The sequence below is a fragment of the Sus scrofa genome, chromosome 11, assembly GCF_054392235.1.
Source record: "Sus scrofa isolate SSC_HxYL_T2T_F1_AM1 chromosome 11, Sscrofa_HxYL_maternal_Yorkshire_Landrace_v2.0, whole genome shotgun sequence".
Taxonomy (NCBI): Eukaryota; Metazoa; Chordata; class Mammalia; order Artiodactyla; family Suidae; genus Sus; species Sus scrofa.
In genome coordinates this window covers 18,404,495-18,428,384 of record NC_139393.1, presented here as the reverse complement: position 1 = coordinate 18,428,384, position 23,890 = coordinate 18,404,495, and the positions used below count along the sequence as shown (strand labels likewise).

Genomic DNA, 23,890 nt, shown 5'->3' with positions numbered 1-23,890 from the left:
CCAGCTATGCTGTTGCTCATCCATATCTAGACTTACATTAAGTAAACATACAAAGAAAAAAAAAGATGTGAGCAACACTATATGCCTATTTTTGTTAATGATTTTGAAAAGCCTTAAATTATATTTTGTACTGTCTTAAGTTAACTTAGAATAGTTTGTGATCCAAGTTGAAAACACATTCAAATAATCTAAACCAATGAGCCAAAAGCCAAATTCTCTTTCTCTGGTTTTGAATATGTAAACTGATTATTTATGAGATTTTCATTGTTTCACATATTTAACATTGCAAATCCCTTGCAATGTTTAAATCATTAAAATAATAACTGATAATAAATCACTGATTAATTTTCAGTTTAAGTATAAAAATCTACACCAGTGTGAACAAATTGGATTGTTTGCAATAAAGAGATTCAAGACAGTGGACAGTCTCTTTAGCCAGGAACAAATGCAGGATTTTTTTGTGTTAAAAAACAACAGTGTTTTATGTCCCCTCTAGTCTATATTTAGTGATCACTGAATACTTAAAGCTATAGGCATATACCATACTAATATTCTACTGGCTTTAAGAAAGGCTTTATTTTTAAATTTCTCCTAGCTCAATAGTTTTTTTAAAATAGACTTTATTTTTTTTTAGAACAGTTTAGATTTACAGAAAAATTGAGACAACAGTACAGAGTTCCCATATACCCCTCTCCCAGTTTCTCCCATTATTAACATCTTACATTAATTACTATGGTACATTTGTTACAATTAATAAACAAATACTGATACATTACTATTAACTAAAGTCTGTGACTTATTCAGATTTCCTTAGTTTTTACCTAATGTCCTTTTTGTGTTCCTGGTCCGCACTTCTGACTTGTCATGTTCCACTGGGCTTCCCTTGGGTGTGACAGTGTCTCAGACTTTCTCTGTTTTTGATGACCTTGATAGCTCGGAGTACTGCTCAAGTATTTTTTAGGAAGACCCTCTACTGGAATTGTCTGATGTTTTTCTCAAGATTAGACTGAGGTTATAGGTAATTTTCCTAAGAGAAATTAGATATCTGCAGATTAAAAACACATCTAGACTTCATCAAACTGTTGTCATGGACAAAACTCATGTGCCATTTTTAGTACTATGCCTATTCTATATTATTAGAGGTAGCAAAGATAGTCTTAAGAAGAATATGATGATTTAAAAAAAAAAAGGCTGGCTTTTAAAAAATAACTAAGAGGTAGATCACTTTATAAAGAGCATGAATAGCTGTTACATTAATTCCCTTTCCCAATAAGCATGTTCTTTATGAATGAAAATTACTAGGTCAGAAAGTTAGACAAAAATGCATAAATAATACACAGTTCATATATATCTACAGAGATAAATTAGGGATTTATGGAAATAGATGTTACTCAAGTATATTTACGTTTTCAAAACACACTGCCATGTTTTTGTCTAACAAATGAACAATAAATAAAAATATTGTATGGGATCCTCTTGTCTTTGGGTCAAAAATAGCCTGTCTTAAATCTTCAGAAAGCTTACAGAAGGCAATCACTCTCAAAGAATTCCCTCCTGAGCAGTGGTTCTGTCTTTAACATGAATCAGAATCACATGAAGGGCTTGTTCAAACACAGATTCCTGGGTGCCATCCCCAGTAGTTTCTGATTCAGTGGGTCCAGGGTGGGGTCTGAATGTCCTTTACTAACAAGTCCCCAGGGGACACTGATGCTGCTGGTCTGAAGACCACACTAGGCAAACCACTAAGCAGAGTCAACAAAGAAGCTACATTCATTGACTGCCTATGATGACAGTGTTTTACATACGTAACCTTATTTAACTAGTTACAGAATCTTAATCAGGCAGGTATGATTATTCCTTTTATAAATGGGGAACCTATGCTCAGAGAAAGTGAGGAACTTGCCTGAAGAGATAACGGCATCAGGTGGCAAAAACTACTCTTCAGATCTCCTTCAATTCTAAAGCCATGCTTTTCTCATGCCTCGGATGTGCTCATCTGGAAAGAAGACTGTACGAAAGATTTATACAGTGTATTTGTTCAACTTAGTAGGGCGTTATCTAAAGCTCAGGGATTCTTCCTGAAAACTCGGCAAAGGCCCAAGGTCATGAAGAAGCTTCACTCATTTCTGAACTTCTGAAATAATCGAGGGTGAAGTGAATTTATCGTATAATTCACAAAACAGAAAGAACATGTATTTAATATAGCACTGAATATTCCTTAATTACTACTACTTTATTATTCCTTACAGGCAAATGCACATTTAAATAAAAGTCCTTAAAAGAATAATCTCATTTACATTTAAGTTCAAAGCATCGTACTATTCTAAATGTCTGTCATGTACACTACATCACCCATCAACCACTCCTTACTCAGGTACTGAAGTAACACAGGATGATGATCCTCAACCAAATGCTCTGACAGTTACTACAACATTCATCTCCTTTCACAAAAAAGATCAAAAGCAATGACATACAAACAAAATAAGCAATTTAAAGAAATGTGGTACATTTTACAGTAAATTAAATTGCCGGAAGTGAAGCTGCTAATAATAGAAATTTGTCATTTGTTATGTTCTATATAAAAAAGACACCGAGACACAAAATTACTGAACTGCAGACTTAATTAATGAGGTCCAATCTTCAGAACGACAAAAATACCCCATTCAACTCTACATCTCTATCAAAACAAGTATTTTACATAAGAAAGATTCCCTTTTAAATATTTATATACATATTTCCACTTAATACTGTTAATTAAACCCACAGTTATATTTATTTAAATAAGAATTAAATAAACTTCCCCAAATGCTGATTTCATATCACAAAACGTAAGTATTTTAAATCAGAACTTCAGGATGGTATATTGTATACACTTAGATAACATTAACAAGCATGTTTTTAAGAATATATTTTCATCTATAGGTCAGGTAAAGCTTTATTAAATGGTAAACACTTTTAACAGTGCAGAAATACAAGTTTCAAAAACAAATACATTCAGAAGATCTGCTGTTCAAATAATATCTTTTCAAAACCAGGTGGAGGAGTATGATAAAATTCACTGAACTGGCAATCCAAAATTGCACTGTCATCAACTAGAGATAGAAAAAGAAAGAAAATAAATTAGAAGCAAATAGCTTAATTGGAATAGAACTTATAAAATAAGCTGTTTCTATGACGCCATATTATTAAAAGGCAAGAAGAATAAACACATCTGCTGTCCAGGTTATGAAACATGATTCTATGGGGTAAAAATAACCACAATGAAGACTATCAAGGACACTGAAAGGAAATATTGTTAATAATTATGGAATAAATATGGGTAATTTTTCTTATTTACTATCTACTTTCTCAATTTTATATATTAAGATAAATTACTTCTTAAAAATAATTTATTTAAAAAATTATAGATCGAAGTAGCAAAAATAATACAGAAAGTCCTATGTATACCGCATCCAGCTTCTCCCCATGGTAACATCTTATACAACTACAGTACAATATCTAAACTGTAAAACTAACTGTTAATACTGTTAATCAGACTACAGTCCTTATTCAGCTTCTACATGTTTTTACCACGAGAAATGAATGCATATATCTATCTAAAGGCTTGTACATCAATGTTCATATCAGCTTTAATTCTAAGAGCCAAAAACTGGAAACAACCTGAATATCCATTAACAGGTGAAGGGAAAAACCAATTGTGATATATCCACACCATGAACTATACACTTGGTAGTAAAAATGAATGAATTATTGATACATATTACAACATGGATAAATCTTAAAATAATTATGCTGAGTAAAAGAAGCCTGACCAAAAAAGAATACAAACTCCATGATTCTATTTATTTTAATACTCTAAAAATGCAAGACAATCTTAGGTGACAGAAAGCAGAGAGTGGCTGACTGAGGTGGGGTGGGGAGAGGTGAGCAGAAAGGATTATAAGGGAGCAGAAGAGACTTTCAGGGGTGCTGAATATGTTCATTATCCTGATTATAGTGATGACATGGGTGTTCTCTTTAGCTGTTTGTTAAACTGCACATATATATTTAATGCACATTACTAAATTTTTTTTTTTTTTTTGGTCTTTTGTTGTTGTTGTTGTTGCTATTTCTTGGGCCGCTCCCGCGGCATATGGAGGTTCCCAGGCTAGGGGTTGAATCGGAGCTGTAGCCACCGGCCTACGCCAGAGCCACAGCAACGCGGGATCCGAGCCGCGTCTGCAACCTACACCACAGCTCACAGCAACGCCGGATCGTTAACCCACTGAGCAAGGGCAGGGACCGAACCTGCAACCTCATGGTTCCTAGTGGGATTCGTTAACCACTGCGCCACGACGGGAACTCCCATTACTAAATATTTTATATTTCATAATAAAGACAGGAAAAAGTTAAGCACTGGATTAGACATTTATGAAGTCACTAGTGGTATTAACAAGGGTGCTTTCAGTGACGTGGTGGTAAAGGCAGCCACACCATGCTGAAGAACAGATGAACGTACAACACAGACAGTGACGGAGGCTGATCTATAAGAAATGCGGCCATGCGGAAAAGGGTAGACACAGGACTGGTGAGGGGGATAAATTTAAGGGAGTGTATTTTGGAATAAGAATGATTCAGAATGTTTATAGGCATTGAAGAGAGACACTGATGACATGAGATAGAGATGAAATAACTGACAGTGAAGTCTCAGACTTGAGGAGTTCGAAATCTAGACCACAGACTGAGGTTTTTGAACACAAAGGGCACCACTTCTTGTAAGATGAGATGGAAAAAGGCAAGACTGGAGTAGATCCAGAAAAGCTGGACAGAAGATGGAGAGGGATGCTGGTGCTCGCCACCGATGGCCTGTTTCTCTTAAAGTGGAAGAGAAAGAAGGTCATCTATGGAGAATCAACAGGGAATTCAAGAAGCACAATGAAAGTCTGGAACATGCAGAGATGTAAAAGAATTACCAAAAACACTGAGAACTTAGACTAGGCTGGAAGTCTTAACTCGGTAACAACACTGTTCTTCAGTGTTATACAGTTTTCTCTCCACAGGTTGAGTGTAAGAAATGACAAAACAAAGAACTGGATGGATTTAGGATTAGGGATGGGATAGAGGACAAACAGTAAGTGAATTTGAATTTTATTTTTATCTTTGAGAATATTGGGCTATTAAAATATTTTATTTAATTTAACCGGACTGATTTAACAATTTCAGTTTATGAAATATACTTTAGCACATATAATTTACTACCTTTAACTTTATTACATTAAAAATAATGCCAAATCAAAAAAATTTTAGAAAATCTCGTTTCTATACTCATTTGAATAATTCAGTCATTCTACTGATATTTATTTCATGTCTCAGACTAAATTATTTTGAACATTAAGCTACATTTCCATTTATTTAAGTAAATAAAGACATTTCTTTCAGGCTTACACAGTACTGCGAGGAAACTAACCTATATCAAGTTGAAAAATATACCTTTATGTGAAAAAACACGGAAAAGTAATATTTAGGAGAAAAGAAGATAAATAAAAACCTTAACTAAAAAGTAAAGCACAGGCTTTGATTGTTGTCGAGTTATTAAATATTTATATTTGCTACTGTATATTTTTCTGCTATCCCAAACACTGCTACTCTTCTAGTAAGTTACTACAAAAAAGTTAACAATTAGTTGTTAATATGGCTCCAATCTAAGAATCAAAGTAAGTAAATGAGAAAATGTTTTTAGATCTACTAAAGGCACGGGCAGAAAAATCATACACCCGCTGAATTAAAGTTGCTAACATAGGAGTTCCCATCGTGGTGCAGTGGTTAACAAATCCGACTAGGAACCATGAGGTTGCGGGTTTGATTCTTGCTCTTGCTCAGTGGGTTAGGGATCCGGTGTTGCCGTGAGCTGTGGTGTACGTCGCAGACGCGGCTCGGATCCTGCGTTGCTGTGGCTCTGGCGTGGGCTGGCGGCTACAGCTCCGATTGGACCCCTAGCCTGGGAACCTCCACATGCCACAGGAGAGGCCCTAGAAAAGGCAAAAAAGACCAAAAAAAAAAAAAAAAAAAAAAGTTGCTAACATGAAAAATAAGCAGAATAGAGTGATAAAAGCACTGCACTTATGCATGTTTTTTATAGAGAGAGACTTTATTTTTGGAGATACATATAAAATATTTAAGAGTAAATATGGGTGTAATGTCTGGCATTTGCCTCAAAAGAATACAAGGAGGGGAAGTGAAGAACAGCAAGACCATTGGGAGGAGATGAAACCTGATGGCTACTAGGTGACAAGTGTTTGAAACTGGGTGATGGGGACATGAGAGATCCTGACTCCATTCTCTTTTCTTCTATACTTGCTTGAAATTTTCTGTAAGAAAATCATAGTAACTAAGTGGTACAGAGTCGTCTCTAAGTTACCCAATTCTTTGAGGGATGCACTTGTACAGGAACTAAAGCACTTAGACCTACGTGGCTATGAAAAGCAAAACAATCTATACACAACCATTCTAGTCATAATTTCTCTCAGAACAGTCTTAACGTTTAGGTAGTTTCATACGGTAACTAATGCTTAATCTACATGGAATTTCTATCCCTGGTTCCAAAATACCCTTTACAATTACATCTCCTGGTCATCTAATCCTCTATAACAAATGGCAGAAATATCTTTTTGTAAATTCTTAAAGCTTCTTGGAAATTTCTAGAATACAAGACTACAGGGAGCTCCTGCTGTGGCTCAGCAGGTTAAGAATCTGACTAGTATCCATGAGGATGTGGGTTCAATCCCTTGCCTTGTTCAGTGGGTTAAGGATTTCGACTTGTTGCAAGCTTCTGCGTAGGTTGCAGATATGGCTCGGATCCTATGTTGCTGTGGTGTAGGTGGGCAGCTGCAGGTCCGATTCAACCTCTAGCCTCGGAGCTTCCATATGCCATGGGTGCGGTCATGAAAAAAAAAATTTTTTTTTTTGTTTTTTGTTTTTTTCTTTTGTCTTTTGTCTTTTTTGAGGGCTGCACCTGTGGTATATGGAGGTTCCCAGGCTAGGGGGTCTAATCAGAGCTGTAGCTGCTGGCCTACACCACAGCCACAGCAACACCGGATCCGAGCCGAGTCAGTGACCTACACCACAACTCACAGCAACACCGGATCCTTAACCCACTGAGGAAGGCCAGGGATCACACCCGCAACCTCATGGTTCCTAGTTGGATTCGTTTCCTCTGCACCATGACGGGAACTCCGAAAAAAATTTTTTAAAGGAGTTCCTGTTATGGCTCAGTGGTAAAGAACTTGACTAGTAACCATGAGGACAAGGATTTGATCCCTGGTCACACTCAGTGGGTTAAGTATCCAGTGTTGCCATGAGCCATGGTATAGGTCACAGATACAGACTGGATCCCAAGTTGCTGTGGCTGCGCTGGTAGGCTGGCAGCTGCGGCTCTGATTTGACCCATAGCCTGGGAACTTCCATATGCCATGGGTATGGCCCTGAAAAAAAAAAAAAGAAAAAATTTTTTAAAACTCAGGGGGGAGGAAGACTGTGATATAAAACGGAATATGGCTACTGAATATTTAAATATAATCACCGTATTTAGCAAAGTTTATTATTTTTTTGCCTTTTTTTTTTTTTAGGGCTGCACCTGCGGCATATGGAAGTTCCCAGGCCAGGGGTCAAATCAGAGCTACAGCTGCCAGCCTATACCAGAGCTCACAGCAACACTGAATCCTTAACCCACTGAGCAGGGCCATTAGTCAGGTACGTTACTACTCAGCCTCAATTGGGAACTCCTAGCAAGTTTATTTTTTAAGTACATGGGGAATAAAACATTCCTTAGATTAGCAGTGAGGTCCTACTACAAAGGAGGAAACTATATCCAATCTCTTGTGATAGAAGATGATGGAAGATAATATGAGGAAAAGAATGTGTATATATGTATGACTGGGTCACTCTGCTGTACAGCAGAAACTGAAACAACATTGTAAATCAACTATACTTTAATAAAAAAATTTAAAAATTAAAAACTTCCTTAGTCCTGCAAAGCAGGACTGTGATAATCTACTGAGTATATTCCATATACAACGGTCCTTATTAACTTATTCAGACTTCTGAATGATAGTTATAAAGTTAATGAAAATGTCAAGTAAAAGTTAACATATATCTAATAATGTTTAGAAATATTTTAGCTTACCATAAACAACTGGATACACTGTCCCTCGTATTCCTGATGCTGGACAATGCATGTTTTTCCCATTCAAATATACATTTAATTCTACATGGTCATATGTAATACCCTAGAAAGCAAAGTAAATATTTAAAAGGGTAAAAAATTCATGTTCCATAAAAAACTGAACAGCCAGAAAGCACTGATTGGCAAGTATGGAAACACAAAAAACTCAGCAAAGGGTCACAACAGCTTTATTAAAGGTTTATAATTTGGTAGAATTCTACTTGAACTGAGCTTAAAAAAATTAGTAGTGAACTCAGCCATAAAAAAGAACAAAATAATGCCTTTTGCAGCAACATGGATGGATCCAGAGACTCATACTAAGTGAAGTAAGTCAGAAAGAGAAAGACAAATAGCACAGATACCGCTTACATCTGGAATCTAATATGTGGCACAAATGAACCTTTCCACAGGAAAGAAACTCATGGACTTGGAGAACAGACTTGTGGTTGTCCTTGGGAAGGGGGAGGGAGTGTGATGGACTGGGAATTTAGGATTAAAAGATGCAAACTATTGCCTTTGCAATGGATAAGCAATGAGATTCTGCTGTATAGCACTGGGAACTGTATCTAGTCACTTGCAGTCGAGCATGATAATGTGAGAAAAAAGAATGTATACATGTATGTGTGACTGGGTCACCTTGCCATACAGTAGAAAATTGACAGAACACCATAAACCAGCTATAACAGAAAAAATAAAAATCATTATAAAATTAAAAAAATTAGTAGTGATATTATGTAGTGAGGAAAAGGTAAAATCCCAAGAGTCCACATTAGATATAAAACTAATGACATCCGTTTAAATCTTAGTATTATAGTCAGATAATCTGGATTTTATATTTTCAATATTAAGATGATATAAGTACTATATACTGTAAACAGAGAGACCTTCTAAACTCATATAGAAACACCGCTCTCTTATGTAGAATGTGACCTCGGGGGAGTTCCCGTCGTGGCGCAGTGGTTAACGAATCCGACTAGGAACCATGAGGTTGCGGGTTCGGTCCCTGCCCTTGCTCAGTGGGTTGACGATCCGGCGTTGCCGTGAGCTGTGGTATAGGTTGCAGACGCGGGTCGGATCCCGAGTTGCTGTGGCTCTGGCGTAGGCCGGTGGCTACAGCTCCGATTGGACCCCTAGCCTGGGAACCTCCATATGCCGAGGGAGCGGCCCAAGAAATAGCAACAACAACAACAACAACAAAAAGACAAAAAAAAAAAAAAAAAAAAAAAAAAAGAATGTGACCTCGGGAGGGAAAAACAATGACGTTTTCACCTTTGGGGATTATTACCTGTCACTGTTTTCAACTGTCATGAACTGTCTTTATACAACTTATTTCCAAAAATAAAGAGCTTTTTTAAAAGACAACAGAATAAAAATATATCACTTTGTACATTATTAATGGTATAAAAATCACAACTAATAATTATTATTAAAGTGCTAGAAAACACTTAAACTGCATTATACATCAAGCACTCTTCTAGGCATTCCATATTTACTCATTTAATCCTTATGAGATAGGTATTATTATTATTTCCATTTTATAGATGAGGTAGCTAAAGGGGAGAGGTTAAATAACTTACCTAGGGTTGCAGAGCTAGGAAACGGCAGAGCTGGGATTTAAACCCACAGAGTATGGCTTCAGAAAACTTTTTTTTGAATTGCCGTTCAATTCAAAACCTCTAAAAACTTTTAAACTTTTAACTGTCTTTAAAACGTTGTAGAACAGTTACTAATTGACAACAAAAAGAGACCTTTCCTTTGAAGAATTAATAATAGACAGCGGAGACTTTTCAATAGAAAAATCATGTTCACAGACCAAGAAGCAACCACTTCAAGGATTTCTGAATACAGATAAATTATATGAACCTAAAATCTTGAGAGGTAGGAAAAAATCTTACAGATGATCTAGTCTTAATTCCCTCATTTTCCAGTTAAGACAGCTAAGGCCCAGCAAAGTCAACATGTTACGTGCTAAAAGATTCCCCTCAAATCTTAGCAAAGCCAGAGTTAGACTAAACACTAAGAAAGATAAATATTGCTTTTGTTTTGTTTCAGTTTATGTATTCAAATATAATAACAAAACCACGTAATGGCTGGGATTTAGCTTTCTTAGTGAAGAAGTCTGTTTTCATTAAAAAAACCAAAAACCTAGGAACATAAAAAGCAAAGATGGTACTCTTTGTAGGACTAAAGGAAATCTAGCAGTTCAGGCCAGCAGCAGGTTGTACTCCTGTCACCCTTCCCCACCTGGTGGCAGCAAAACCTATTGCAAACCAGCAAGTTTTCAATCTCAGCATCCAGCTTAACGGCAAAATCCTAAGAGAGGAAGGATGCAAGAACCGCCACTGTCCATCAGCAGAATTTAAGTTCAAGCATTTTCTAACTTAATCTGTCCTTCTATATGATTTAGATAAACTAAGTCTGGGAGTTCCCATTGTGGCACAACAGAAGCGAATCCGACTAGGAAGCATGAGGTTTCGGGTCTGATCCCTGGCCTCGCTCAGCGGGTTAAGGATACAGCTCGGATCTGACATTGCTGTGGCTCTGGCGTAGGCCAGCAGCTAAGCTCCGATTGGACCCCTAGCCTGGGAACCTCCAAGTGCCATGGGTGTGGCCCTAAAAAGACAAAAAAAAAAAAAAAAAAAAAAAAAAGAAAGAAGAAAAACTAAGTTTGATTATGTTATAATGACAACAAAAAAAAAATCTGATGTGTTCTAAAGATTTACCAAAAATTGTTGGCAGATTTGGTGAACAGACTCTGAAATTAGACTGCCTATACTGCAATCCTGGGATCACCCCAAATAAGAAGTTACTTAACTTCTAATTTGTAAATGGTAATAACAGTACTACCTATTTCACAGGGTCATTCTGAAGATTAAAAAATTTAACCTGGAGTTCCCATCGTGGCTCAAGGGTTAACGAACCCAACTAGGAACCATGAGGTTTCTGGGAGTTCCCATCGTGGCTCAGTGGTTAACAAATCCGACTAGTATGCATGAGGTTGTGGGTTCGATCCCTGGCCTCGCTCAGTGGGTTAAGGATCCAGTGTTGCCATGAGCTGTGGTGTAGGTTGCAGACACAGTTCGGATCCTGAGTTGCTGTGGCTCTGGCGTAGGCTGGAAGCTGCAGCTCCGTTTGGACCTCTAGCCTGGGAACCTCCATATACTGTGGGCATGGCCCTAAAAAGACCTAAAAAAAAAAAAAAAAAAAAAAAAAAGGAACCATGAGGTTTCGAGTTCGATCCCTGGCCTAACCCAGTGGGTTAAGGATCTGGCGTTGCCGTGAGCTGTGGTGTAGGCCAGCAGCTACAGCTCTGATCCGACCCATAGCCTGGGAACCTCCATATGCCATGGGTGCGGTCCTGAAAAGACAAAAAAAAAAAAAAAAAAAATTAAACCCCTGTCAGGCACTTAAAGCAGTGCCCAGCTCATAACAGATGTTAGTGTTTTCAATTATTATCATTATGATGATGATAATTATCATTACATATAATATTTATAAAACTTATTTGAAATTAAACTGAAAAGTGTAATTTTAAAACGTAATCTTCACTTTTCAAAACTATATATAAAAGGAAAAAAACAAACATAAGCTGTTTCAGGTATGCCTCCCTAGTGCTGCTCCCTGTTTGTACTGTATGATTATTGTATAAATATAATCATTTGTTAGATGTTGAAAGCTTATTTTTCTTGACTTCTCTTCAGAGAATGGTGTATGACTAAAATTCTACACATGAGAATGTTTTTCCTGACTTATAATCCAATCCATTTTTCCTATGCCTCTGTCAGCAATTTGGTGAAATTTGTCCTCAAGTGTTTGAACTAGGAAGATAAAGTTAATGCAGTAGGCTAATGTTTTACTTTTCAGCATCCTATATATATTTCATCTTTTTGAGTCCTCCCTTTATCAGAATGGGCATAAAAACTTAAAGCCTAATTTAATAATGCTGACAGACTAAAAATGACATTCTTAAATCAGTCAATCTGAGGTATCAGTCATCTCAAAGAATAGACAGAAAGGCAAGAATCACACACAGTGGGGAGTTCCCATTGTGGCTCAGCAGGCACGACTCTGACTAGCATCCATGAGGACGCAGGTTCAATCCCTGGTCTTGCTCAGTGGGTTAAGGATCCAGTGTTGCTGTGAGCTGTGGTGTAGGTCACAGACACAGCTAGGATCTGGCATTACTGTGGCGTAGGCCAGAGGCTATAGCTCCAATTTGACCCCTAGCCTGGGAACCTCCATATGCCGCAAGCGCAGCCCAAAAAAGACCAAAAAAAAAAGAAAAGAGAAAGAATAACATACAGTGGCAGTTCAATCTATCTCAACAAAGAAAAACATTTGTTACTGATTATTCTTATGTTTGAATTTCATTTTTGGCGTAAACAGGTTGATGACATAATCACGACTTCAAGATTCTCTTTCAAGGAATTCCCTTTGTGGCTCAGCAAAATAAACCTGACTAGTACTCATGAAGATGCAGGTTCTACTCCTGGCCTCACTCAGTGGGTTAAGGATCCAGCGTTGCTTGAGCTGCAGTGTAGGTTACAGACTTAGCTTGGATTCCGGCTCCCGTGATTATGGCTATGGCTGTGCAGCTGCAGCTCCAATTTGACCCCTAGCCTGGGAACTTCCATGTGCCTTGGGTTTGACCCTTAAAAAAAAAAAAAAAAAAAAAAAAAAAAAAAAAAAAAATTATCTTGCAAGAATAACCATTTGAATAAGGGTGTTGCACATACGGGCATCTGGCAATGATTTACAAACAAAGAACTAACTATTCAAAAGGAAGGACAGAGAAAAGCAGATTTAAAAAATGGTTTATATTTTTAATTCCCTTATTTTCTTTAGTTAATTTAGGAAAAACATACTTTTGATAATTTACCTATTAAAAAACTGTTACATTTTTTAAATTGCAGAAAAGAAATCAGACGCTAATTAAAAATCTTCATTTCCACATCTTTCTTCACTCTCTCCAGAATACTGTAATTTCTTTAATAACCTGGATTTACTTTGTCTGTGTCATCTTATTTTTAGAAACTCTCCCTTGTTATTTACAGACACCTTTCAACTTGGTAGGAGAGCCAGGAATCCAAGGATCTCCGTATAAGGGCACGTAGGCTTAAAAGAGACCCAGGATCTCTGTTCTTAATCAATAGCTAAAGGCCTGAACTCAGTGTATAAGGTTCTTGTATAACACTGTTTGAGAAGAAGTATCTAGAAAAGACAGAAAGGGATCTTTGAATTACATTTTCAATAGTGTGGCTTTGGTAAAGATGAATATATCTAGCTGAAAATAAAAATAGAGAAGTCTTCACATGCTTTCCACAAAAACCTTCCTACAATCAAGCCTTAGAACTTTGAGTCCAGTTCCTTAGAGAGTTCTGAAAGTGAAGGAAGTTTAATAAGGTTATGTTTAATAAGGACCAATACTCCTGATAAAATGCTTTCTGTTATGTCTAGATACTCATGTTGCAACAGAAGAAATGGTGGGGGAAAAACTGTAATTGTAATGTATACATGTAAGGATAACCTGACCCCCTTGCTGTACAGTGGGAAAATAAAATTTAAAAAAAAAAAATGCTTTCTGTTAATTCTTTAACAGAAAGTCATAACAAATTAAGTAATATATGTCCAAATTTTCTCTACGAGATCTCCATCTCCAAAAATACCTAGTATTTTCTCATATAAGGGTCAGCAAACTTTTAAAATTGTGGGTCAAGATTTCTTTTACGTGAGAGAAGCAGGAAATGTTAATCAGCAGGCAACCTATCATAAATTCTCCCAAATGAAAATAAGGGTTCACACTGATTTTCTTCGCCAGTGGCAGCTCCAGAAAGGAGAAGGCATTTAAGATAAGGCAGCAGCATCTATATTAAGCATTCTCTCTGGAAAATGTAATACCTCATTAGAGCCAATTCCAGTGCTTTGGAATTCAAACCACAAAGTCCCAGGCAAAACTATACATACTAGAAACAGTTCAAGTTTAATAATTTACAGCAGAAAACAACTCTACAAGACAACTCACCACCACATCGCCCTCCTGGGGAAGGCTGTTTGCTGGCAGCCTATTTTTCTCCTCGTTGTTGTGGTACAGGGCTCCATCATTTCTCATCACCAAACTGTGCACATCTCGGCCAAGAGGGATCTGATTCAAGTTAACTTTCTGAGTTGCAACGCCAATACCCCAGATTCCTAAAAACATAACAGTTTAAATCCTCCCCAGATCTGAAGAACACAAATATGAAAGGAGTTGTCTTAAAAGAGAGTGCAAATTGTTTTTTTTAAAAAGTGGTATATTATCACTATTTTTTGTTAATCTTAAAAAAAATCTTTTAAAAGTAGCTGCAAACTATACTATGTTCTCTGCAGATGTAGTACATACAGTCTTCGAGATAAGAGAGTGGGCCCTGGAGTTGTGCTGTCTAGGTTTAAACACTGACTTTGCTATGTATCACCTCAGGGAAGTTACTTAACCTCTCTCTGCTTCTTCACCTGTGAACTATGGATTCCAACCGTACTCACTTCTTCGTTATTAGAAGATACAGCAGCATAATCCAAGTAAAGCTCTTGGAACAGTGTAAGTATTTTTTTTTTAATGGATAAGTAAAGCACAGAGGAAGTACTTAAAAAAAAAAAACAGTACCTATTGTCATGATTATTATTATTACTCTCTAAAAATATTTTTTAAAAGCTACACTTTGAATTTAAATGGCCTGGGATTCTATTTCAAGCACCAGCTCTGAGAAGCAGAAAATCACTATCTTTAGTGTTTGCATCTATAATACTATAATATGCGACAAATAATATATCACCTAGTCAATATCATGGGAAGGAAAAAAATAATGATATAGTATAAAATCACTTTCTTATCCAATACCTTAAGTCCATGAGTTTAAACCCTTTGGTCTAAGTTGACTTTATTTTTTTTTTTTTTTTTTTTTTTTTTTTTTTTTGGTCTTTTTGCCATTTCTTGGGCCGCTCCCGCGGCATATGGAGGTTCCCAGGCTAGGGGTCCAATCGGAGCTGTAGCCGCCAGCCTACGCCAGAGCCACAGCAACACAGGATCCGAGCCGTGTCTGCAACCTACACCACAGCTCACCGCAACGCCGGATCCTTAACCCACTGAGCAAGGGCAGGGACCGAACCCGCCACCTCATGGTTCCTAGTCGGATTCGTTAACCACTGCGCCACGACGGGAACTCCGACTTTATTTTTTAAATTATTATTATTATTTTGCTTTCCAGGGCCACACCTGTGGCATATGGCAGTTCCCAGGCTAGGGGTGGAAACAGAGCTGCTGCTGCTGGCCTTCGCCAGACCCACAGCAATGCTGGATCAGAGCTGAGACCGTAACCCATACCACAGCTCATGGCAATGCTGGATCCTTAACCCACTGAGCGAGGCCAGGGATTGAACCTGCATCCTCATGGATACTTGTTGGATTCGTTTCCACTGCACCACAATGGGAACTCTGACATTATCATCATCATCATTATTATTATTATTATTATTATTGTTATTATTTTCGGCCATGCCTATGGCATACAGAAATTCTTGGACTAGGGGTAGAACCTGCACCACAGCAGTGACCTGAGCTGCTGCTGTGACGATGCCGGGTCCTTAATATTCTGCTGGGTCACAACGGAACTCCCCTAAGTGGACTTTTAAAACAAGCAGCTCTTTTCTTAATTACTCTAACAGAATACCTAGAGCTCCTGGTTATGTCTCAAACTGTTTCCTTCTCCATTTTTATCAAATCAGTTAGGAGAAATTCTATGAATAAAAGAAGGTTTAAAGACCATGTTGTCAACAAATCCAATTCTTCTGGATTGAGTGAGACCATCAGAAAGCTGCATGTCTGGACCTCACCGTCTTGGCTTCCTAAATAATCTGACTATATAATATATCCTTAACAAGGTGGGACAATTTTAAGAATGATGGCAGGTGATAATACCTATTTCCTGGGACAACAGTTCTAGACAGGGTTATGAAGTTCTCTTTCTGCTAAAGAACTATGTATACTGTAATATACTTTGGCACAATTGTCTCAAGCTTTCATTGAGGCATCAATGCTACGAACTCTAACAATGAATTTATTCTAGAGATAACACTGAGGATAGCATCCTTTACAGAAAATCCTCATAAAAAATTGCATTAGCGTTAAGGCTCAAGGAAATATTCGCTTCTCTTAAGAAAAGTTATGTTGGAGTTCCCGTCGTGGCTCAGTGGTTAACAAATCCGACTAGGAACCATGAGATTGCGGGTTCGATCCCTGGCCTTGCTCAGTGGGTTAAGGATCTGGCATTGCTGTGGCTCTGGTGTAGGCCAGCAGCTACAGCTTCAATTAGACCCATGGCCTGGGAACCTCCATATGCCTCAGGAGCGGCCTAAGAAATGGCCAAAAGACAAAAAAAAAAAAGAAAAGAAAAGGTAAGTTATACTTTGAGAAGATTACAATAACCAGAAACATTCTGCAGCCATGGAGTTAACTTACAAAAGAATGGAATGGAGGACAGATTCATATTTATTTCACACACTTAAGAAAAATCAGTACTTTTAATGAATTTAAAAAACAAGATATAGAGGGATGTTTTATGTATTCAAGTAAGAGGAAGAGCAGAATTAATTTATTCTGCTCTAGTTTTCCTACTCTGTATATTATCCATGCCATATTTCATTAGAAATGTCTTTAAAATAGAGCCTTAAAAAATGCCCCTATGTTAAACACTGGCACAAGTTAGTATCTTTTTTTTTTTTTGTCTTTTTTAGGGCCACAGCCATGGCATATGGAAGTTCCCAGGCTAGGGGTCCAATCAGAGCTACAGCTGTCGGCCTACGCCAAAGTCACAGCAACACTAGATCTGAGACCCATCTGCGACCTACACCACAGCTCACGGCAACACCGGATCCTTAACCCACTGAGCGAGGCCAGGGATCAAACCTGTAACCTCACGGTTCATAGTCAGATTCGTTTCTGCTGCGCCATGATGGGAACTCCAATTAATAACTATCTTAATACTCGTGTAGAATTGCCATACAATGCAAGAAACTTCATAATTTAAAAAAATTGTTATTTTGAAGTATAGTTGATTTTTTAATCAATTTTGTCTATTGTTTTTATTTTCTATTTTATTTATTCTTTTTTTTCCATTTTGAAGTACAGTTGATTTATAGTATTTTGTTAGTTTCAGGTGCACAGATTCATAAATTTTTACAGACTTTAAGCCTTCTATCAGAATTCTAAATCTGCCAGTTGCTTCAGAAGACATTGAATCAGGGAATCTTAACAAGAGTTAAGAGAAAAAATTCAGAATCATAACATTAATTTTATCTAAGATAAAATACCAAGAGTCTATGCCTTATATTCTTGACCAAATGAAACTTCATCTAGCTGTAATTAATAATGATCTATATTAATAACAATGGTTGTGCCTTATATGATCCAGTGTGTTCTGTCCTCAAAACACTAATGTACATATAGCTCATGTGCAGCAGGAAGGGCCACTCCTATAATCCATTTTATAGATGAGAAAAAAGAACCTAATTTAACTAAATTAACTAATTAAACCAGGATCACATAAGAGGTAGAAGAAAAAGGTCTTCTAAGTAACAGTTTAGTGCTTTTTTTAATATCTCATTAATTCTTTGCATATACTGAAAATTACTCCTAATATTTAGAATAATTAGGCCTTTTAATAGTAAAGTAACATCATACCAACCTGTGGACTGGATTTTGAATTCAAAGTAGCTTTTGTTTTGATGTAGGGGTGCACTGGCTAAACAACCTCCTGTTCCACATATTCTTCTTCCATTTTTTACAATGACAACATCTGTTCCTAAACAAAAAATATAGACACTGTGTTAAGTTTTGCATTCTCTTATACAATAACCAAGGTTAATTTCTGCTTCACTTTTAATTCTTGGTCTACAAAAAATAGGGACACTATATATACTTTGATATATGAAAATATTGATAGACTATTTAAAAAACTTCCCTTCCCTTCCCTGAGAGAACATGTATATTTAATATTCATTTGTGGCTAGAAATCTTATTTAATTAGATAGTTTCAAGTAAACAGTAGTAGCTCTGAATTGTACTGAATATTTAAAACTCTTCTAAGGTATAAGGAGACTTTAGTTTTAGCCAATGAATCAATTTTATGATTTCATAAATCTCAATCTAAATAAAAACATAAAATACTTAAAAGAAACTGTGGTGAGTTAGTACAATGTTCAATTCAATCCAATGAAAGTGAAACACTCTAAAAACTGAAAGAATGTCTACAAGGTTCTATGCTAATGCATTGGTCAAGTAAGAACTGAAGATTAATAGAATACGGAAAGGAACATACATCTATGTTCTTGAAACAGCTGATATGAAAAGATGTTGATTTTAGGGTCTTAAAAATATTTACAGGAGTTCCCGTCGCGGCGCAGTGATTAACGAATCCGACTAGGAACCATGAGGTTGCGGGTTTGATCCCTGCCCTTGCTCAGTGGGTTAAGGATCCGGCGTTGCCGTGATATGTGTTGTAGGTCGCAGACGCGGTTCGGATCCTGCGTTGCTGTGGCTCTGGCGTGGGCTGGCGGCTACAGTTCCGATTAGACCCCTAGCCTGGGAATCTCCATAGGCCGCGGGAGCGGCCCAAGAAATGGCAAAAAAAAAAAAAAAAAATTTACAAGATAGCTGCTGTCAATCATACTGCAAATGTGCTAACAAGATTTTAGTATCATTAAACATATTTTATTCTCATGGAAAATTTGTTTAGTTTCAAATAACATTTAACAGTCTCGGAGTTCCCGTCATGGCACAGTGGTTAACGAATCTGATTAGGAACCATGAGGTTGCGGGTTCGGTCCCTGGCCTTGCTCAGTGGGTTAAGGATCTGGCGTTGCCGTGAGCTGTGGTGTAGGTTGCAGACGTGGCTCGGATCTCGCGTTGCTGTGGCTCTGGTGTACGCCAGTGGCTACAGCTCCGACTGGATCCCTAGCCTGGGAACCTCCATGTGCCGCAGGAGCAGCCCAGGAAATAGCAAAAACAAAAAAACAAAACAAAAAAAATACAAATAACATTTAACAGTCTCTTGAAAATGTGACTCCAATATCAGTTCTCCTCCAAATATTGATTTAGGAAAGCATGTATATCAGAGAACATGAAGAAACCTAATACAATTCTAATACGTAAGAAATATTCCGTAACATCAAGGTATGTGACTCCCAAGATCTGTGACCAGTGTGACTTTGCTGGTGAGAAGTGTACAAGCCAAGTATATCTGGCTATGAGAACTGTAGGGAATGCCTCCAGAGGGGATCGAATAAACCTAAAGCATAGCAACAAAAGGCATTAACAGTGAGGCAGGTCTCTCATTAACTTACTGGTGAATTCATAGTTAAACAAAAAAAAATTATTTGGGAGAAATACATAAGAGAAATACCAAATTTTCAGATTCTATCACAGTTCTAAACTGGTTGTTTTAACAGAGACACTCTCTGAAATAAAACTACTATATGGTTATTAAAAATTCATTAGCACCCTTTTTTTTTTTCTAATTACAAAAGTTAAATCCCAAATTCCGGGAAAGTGTTTTTGTGCATAATTTACATCTGGCTGCCCCATATACCTCCAGCAGTTTCAACTGGAAAGCATCCAGGGCCCAGCTCCTGTTTGATGGCAAAGACCATGGAGTACTTGGCATCCAGCAGACACGCAACAAATAACTGATACAGAAATGAATGAATATGCTCTGCTCAGTACTCTGTAGTGAACATGTAGCATCTGTTCTTCCTTTCCCAACAGATTTCCCTCTGGAGATAAAAACAGTTCCAAGGAAGCTGACTCAGTCTCTGGCTTCAGGGGTACAGCCTAGACTTGTGTTAAGTCAATCACTGCATTCCACATTTCTTGGCCACAGCAACTGAGTGAAAAACAGTTATATGACCTAAGCCACTACCAGCAGAGTCACAGGACTTTTGCAAAGAGAATGAAAGAATGGAGTTTCTCATTCTTGCTGGATCTGAATGACGAAGCCTACAGCCCAGGGAGAGACTGCAAGTTATCACAAACACCAGCCTTCAGGAATAAGCAGCAGAAGGCAGAAGAAAGAGATGAAAAGAAGCCCAGTGCTTGACACACTGAGTCTTTCCTGAAGCTACTGCTGTCTTCATAGGTTTTAAGTTTACATGAACCAGTAACTTTCCCTCATTGTTTCAAAAATCTTGAGTTGAAAGCATCCTATGTGAAAGGCATTTCACAGAATTATGCAGATAAATGGTATTTTCTTCTTACCTAGCAATGCTCTATGGTTCTCATAACGTAACTCTGAGTTGGAACCACAGAATCAACTCTGAATATGGTTTTATTCTCTTCCTACAATAATATTTCTTCTCTCCAAGGCATTCTGCTAAGTACTGAGATGTTTCATATAGAAAGATGGATATATTCAGAAAACATTCTGAATGCTTGTGAAGCATTAAGGAATTATTTTAAGTTTACTTCATTCCTCTTTTTTAAGTACAAAGATAGCCTTTATTTGGATCTAGGATTTTCGTGTAGGTTTATTAATTGTCAGTGTTGCTTAGAAAGTCAAGGCGGGAGTTCCCGTCATGGCGCAGTGGTTAATGAATCCGACTAGGAACCACGAGGTTGCGGGTTTGGTCCCTGCCCTTGCTCAGTCGGTTAACGATCCAGTGTAGCCATGAGCTGTGGTGTAGACTGCAGACGTGGCTCGGGTCCAGCGTTGCTGTGGCTCTGGCATAGGCCGGTGGCTACAGCTCCGATTCAACCCCTAGCCTGGGAACCTCCATATGCCGTGGGAGCGGACCAAGAAATAGCAAAAAAGGAAAAAAAAGAAAGTCAAGGCGAATTTGAGTATAGCCAGGACATACATAAACATAGCCAAAGTGTATTTTTTAAGAAACATTAGACATTCCCAAATTAATGGCATCCCTTTCAAAGCAGCTACCTTGGAAGATATTCATTTCTAAAAAGTCAATTCACAATTAAACATTGAGGTTATGGTGAAAAAGAAGGTATTTACAAAAACTAGTGCCCAGAAAATCTCAAGAGGAATTCCAAATGGTTTTAAGTGATGCAGCATCACCAAAGTAAGTGATAACTTTGAAAGAGACAAGCTATGTTTGGATATGAACTTGGAAAACAGACATTTTCTTTCTTTCTTTCTTTCTTTTTTTTTTTTGTCTTTTGTCTCTTGGTTGTTGTTGTTGTTGCTATTTCTTGGGCCGCTCCTGCGGCATATGGAGGTTCCCAGGCTAGGGGTCGAATCGGAGCTGTAGCCACCGGCCTACGCCAGAGCCACAGCAACGCGGGATCCGAGCCGCGTCTGCAACCTACACCACAGCTCACGGCAACGCTGGATCGTTAACCCACCGAGCAAGGGCAGGGACCGAACCCGCAACCTCATGGTTCCTAGTCGGATTCGTTAACCACTGCGCCACGATGGGAACTCCCAGACTATTTTCTTAAATCTAAAGGCAACTACACTCCTTAAGTTATCTAAATAAAGTTTCACATATCCAAGCACATGCATATTCACTAAGTGTGCTCCTCATATATCAACTTAAGATCAATGCATGCTTTAAACTATTCCTAGCTTGATAAGCCTCTCCTATTATTTTCTAAAATCAGGTTGCTTCTGTGATTGAAGAATTTGAATTCACCAGAAGACAGGATAAGAAAAAGTTTCCACGCAGGTAGAAAACTGGGAAATGACATTACTGAAAGACGCTATGCAGCTTTGGAAAAGGAGAACATAGTGGAACAAGCACAAGTGACCAGCTCTTTGTAGAAGAGACCAGAGAAAAGGAATACTTTACAGAGTAGATTGTAGTAATTCAGGATTTTGGCAGTAGAGACAGAAAAGAACTAAAGCTGATCATAAGCTCCAGGAACTATGCGTGTTGCCAGCATCTAAAACAATGCCTGCCATCTGAGAGTCATCCAATAAATATCAGTTGAGCGAATGAATAAATGGAATGGAAACATTTTCTCAGGGAAATTATAGGATTTGAACATCTGTCTATAAACGATGATGAATAAGTAATAATTTAAAGAGATATACACATACATTTACATGTATTTATGTATTACGCTGCTGCATTAAATTTAGGAGACATAAGGATTAAAATTAAACACCCCTGGAGTTTCCATCGTGGGGCAGTGGAAACGAATCTGACTAGGAACCATGAGGTTTCAGGTTTGATCCCTGGCCTTGCTCAGTGGGTTAAGGATCCCACATGGCGGTGAGCTGTGGTATAGGTCACAAATGGGGCTCAGAACCTGCATTGCTGTGGCTGAGGCATAGGCCAGCAGCTACAGCTCTGATTAGACCCCTAGCCTGGGAACCTCCATATGCTTCAGGTGCGGCCCTACAAAAAGACAAAAAAAAAAAAAAAAAAATTAAATTAAATACCCCAATAAAAAGCAGTATATAATTACATTTGTGGTTTAGTTCATGCTATAGAAATATAATGGGAAGAGTGTCTCTAGAATTATAAAGAATCTAGGCAGGAGAGGGTTTTGCTATAAATATTAAGAAATCCCTTTCTTACTTTAATGTACTGTCCTTTAGCCAAAGAGAAATGTGGGAAAAACTGAAAGTGCATATATATATATTTAGAAGAGAATAATCCACAAAAAGATAGTACTCTGAAATACTTAGTGGGAATCTCTCCTTCTAGAACCATACTCCAGAAACATGAAACTACATGGGACAGTCTAAGAACAGAAACAATAATAAGGTTGTGAAAGAGGCTACAGAGGGGAGAGGAAGAATGTGAGAGAAGCTATATGTTCATGCGAAATTGGAAGGAAAAACATACATGAGAAGAAGCAAAGTGCTGTTTTATTTTTGCAACAGCCTGAATTGTTGGCAACAGACCAGTCAGATGAAATTACAACACCGCTAAGCGTGACTAAGGAGGAGTCAGACAATGGGAGGTTTTAGTTGAAGTGACACGGTCTGACATGAGCTGTGACTTGAAGCTTCTGCAACTTGCCCTGTTTTGACATTAGTAGGTGAGAGGAAAATAATTTTCAATAAAACAACCGATAAATGATGGGCTAAGAGAAAGCTGCCTGGGCAGAAGGAGCCGAAATCAGCTAAAGCATTCTGAAAATGTATTGGATTTGACTGGAGCTCGCCCGTGGGACACCGTAGGAGGGGCACCACAGTACTATCGCTCCCCACGCCTGGGAACTTGTGCCGAGTCTCAGGATGCGACAGCTCGGAGGAGATTCCGGTGAGAACGGGTAGGTCCACCCACACACCATCTCCACTAGGCGAGGGCAGACAACACTGCGTAGCCTTGAACACAGAACCGGGCCGAAGTGGAGGCGGCCTGTGTCTGGAGGAGATCCGCCAGACCCGGCCGAGGGCAGCGTCGCAGGGCGAGGGCAGGGGGCGGGGCCCGGCGGGGCCCGGCCGCGCGTGGTGCTCGCGACCCCCGACTGACCCCGACCCGCACCGCCCGACTCGGGGTGGGCCGTTGGGTCACGGGAAGGGAGGGCCCTTACCCATGTGTTGCGTGTCCAGCTGCACGGCCGGCATCTCTTTCAGAGGGATGTGGCCCGTCCCGCCATCTCTGCAGCACCGCAGGCAGCAGAACACCGAGGAGGCCATGTCTCAGGGACCGCCGACGACACCGCGACCCACCGCCCCTAGACCGCGGCGACTC

At 38.5% G+C, this 23,890-nt stretch overlaps 2 protein-coding genes across 5 annotated transcripts in view; one reads left to right on the top strand and one right to left on the bottom strand.

Annotated features, from left to right (window-relative positions):
- Positions 1-557: 557 nt before the first annotated feature.
- Positions 558-23,890, bottom strand: SPRYD7 (SPRY domain containing 7). Of its 3 annotated transcripts, XR_014818792.1 has the most exons (6): positions 23,730-23,890; positions 17,917-18,033; positions 14,223-14,389; positions 8,162-8,264; positions 1,904-3,092; positions 558-1,027 (listed from the first exon to the last, which is right to left on the bottom strand). XR_014818792.1 is itself a non-coding variant. In NM_001243529.1 (5 exons), exons 1-5 carry the CDS (start codon positions 23,833-23,835, stop codon positions 2,995-2,997), a joined length of 591 nt encoding a protein of 196 aa, NP_001230458.1. In that variant the 5' UTR covers positions 23,836-23,863; the 3' UTR covers positions 2,797-2,994. The 3 variants fall into 3 exon arrangements, 1 of the variants encoding a protein (NP_001230458.1); XR_014818793.1 differs by having other exon boundaries at positions 558-3,092; positions 8,162-9,130; positions 9,440-14,389; NM_001243529.1 differs by lacking the exon at positions 558-1,027 and having other exon boundaries at positions 2,797-3,092; positions 23,730-23,863.
- Positions 23,139-23,890, top strand: part of TRIM13 (tripartite motif containing 13) — a 54,397-nt gene continuing 53,645 nt past the window's right edge. The window contains exon 1 of one of the 2 annotated variants that reach the window (XM_084981695.1): positions 23,139-23,455. The gene's annotated coding sequence lies outside the window, so the exon portion shown is untranslated. Of the gene's footprint in view, positions 23,466-23,890 lie in introns of both variants that reach the window. The other variant, XM_084981694.1, reaches the window with a different exon arrangement.

What these genes read in the sequence shown, in the direction of transcription:
- SPRYD7 (NM_001243529.1), bottom strand. Translation starts at nt 23,835, where the DNA reads ATGGCCTCCTCGGTGTTCTGCTGCCTGCGGTGCTGCAGAGATGGCGGG. An exon ending in GCTGGACACGCAACACATGG is followed by an intron (nt 18,034 to 23,729) that starts GTAAGGGCCCTC and finishes TTTTTTGTTTAG; the next exon opens with GAACAGATGTTGTCATTGTA. An exon ending in AGTGTATCCAGTTGTTTATG is followed by an intron (nt 3,093 to 8,161) that starts GTAAGCTAAAAT and finishes TTCTATCTCTAG; the next exon opens with TTGATGACAGTGCAATTTTG.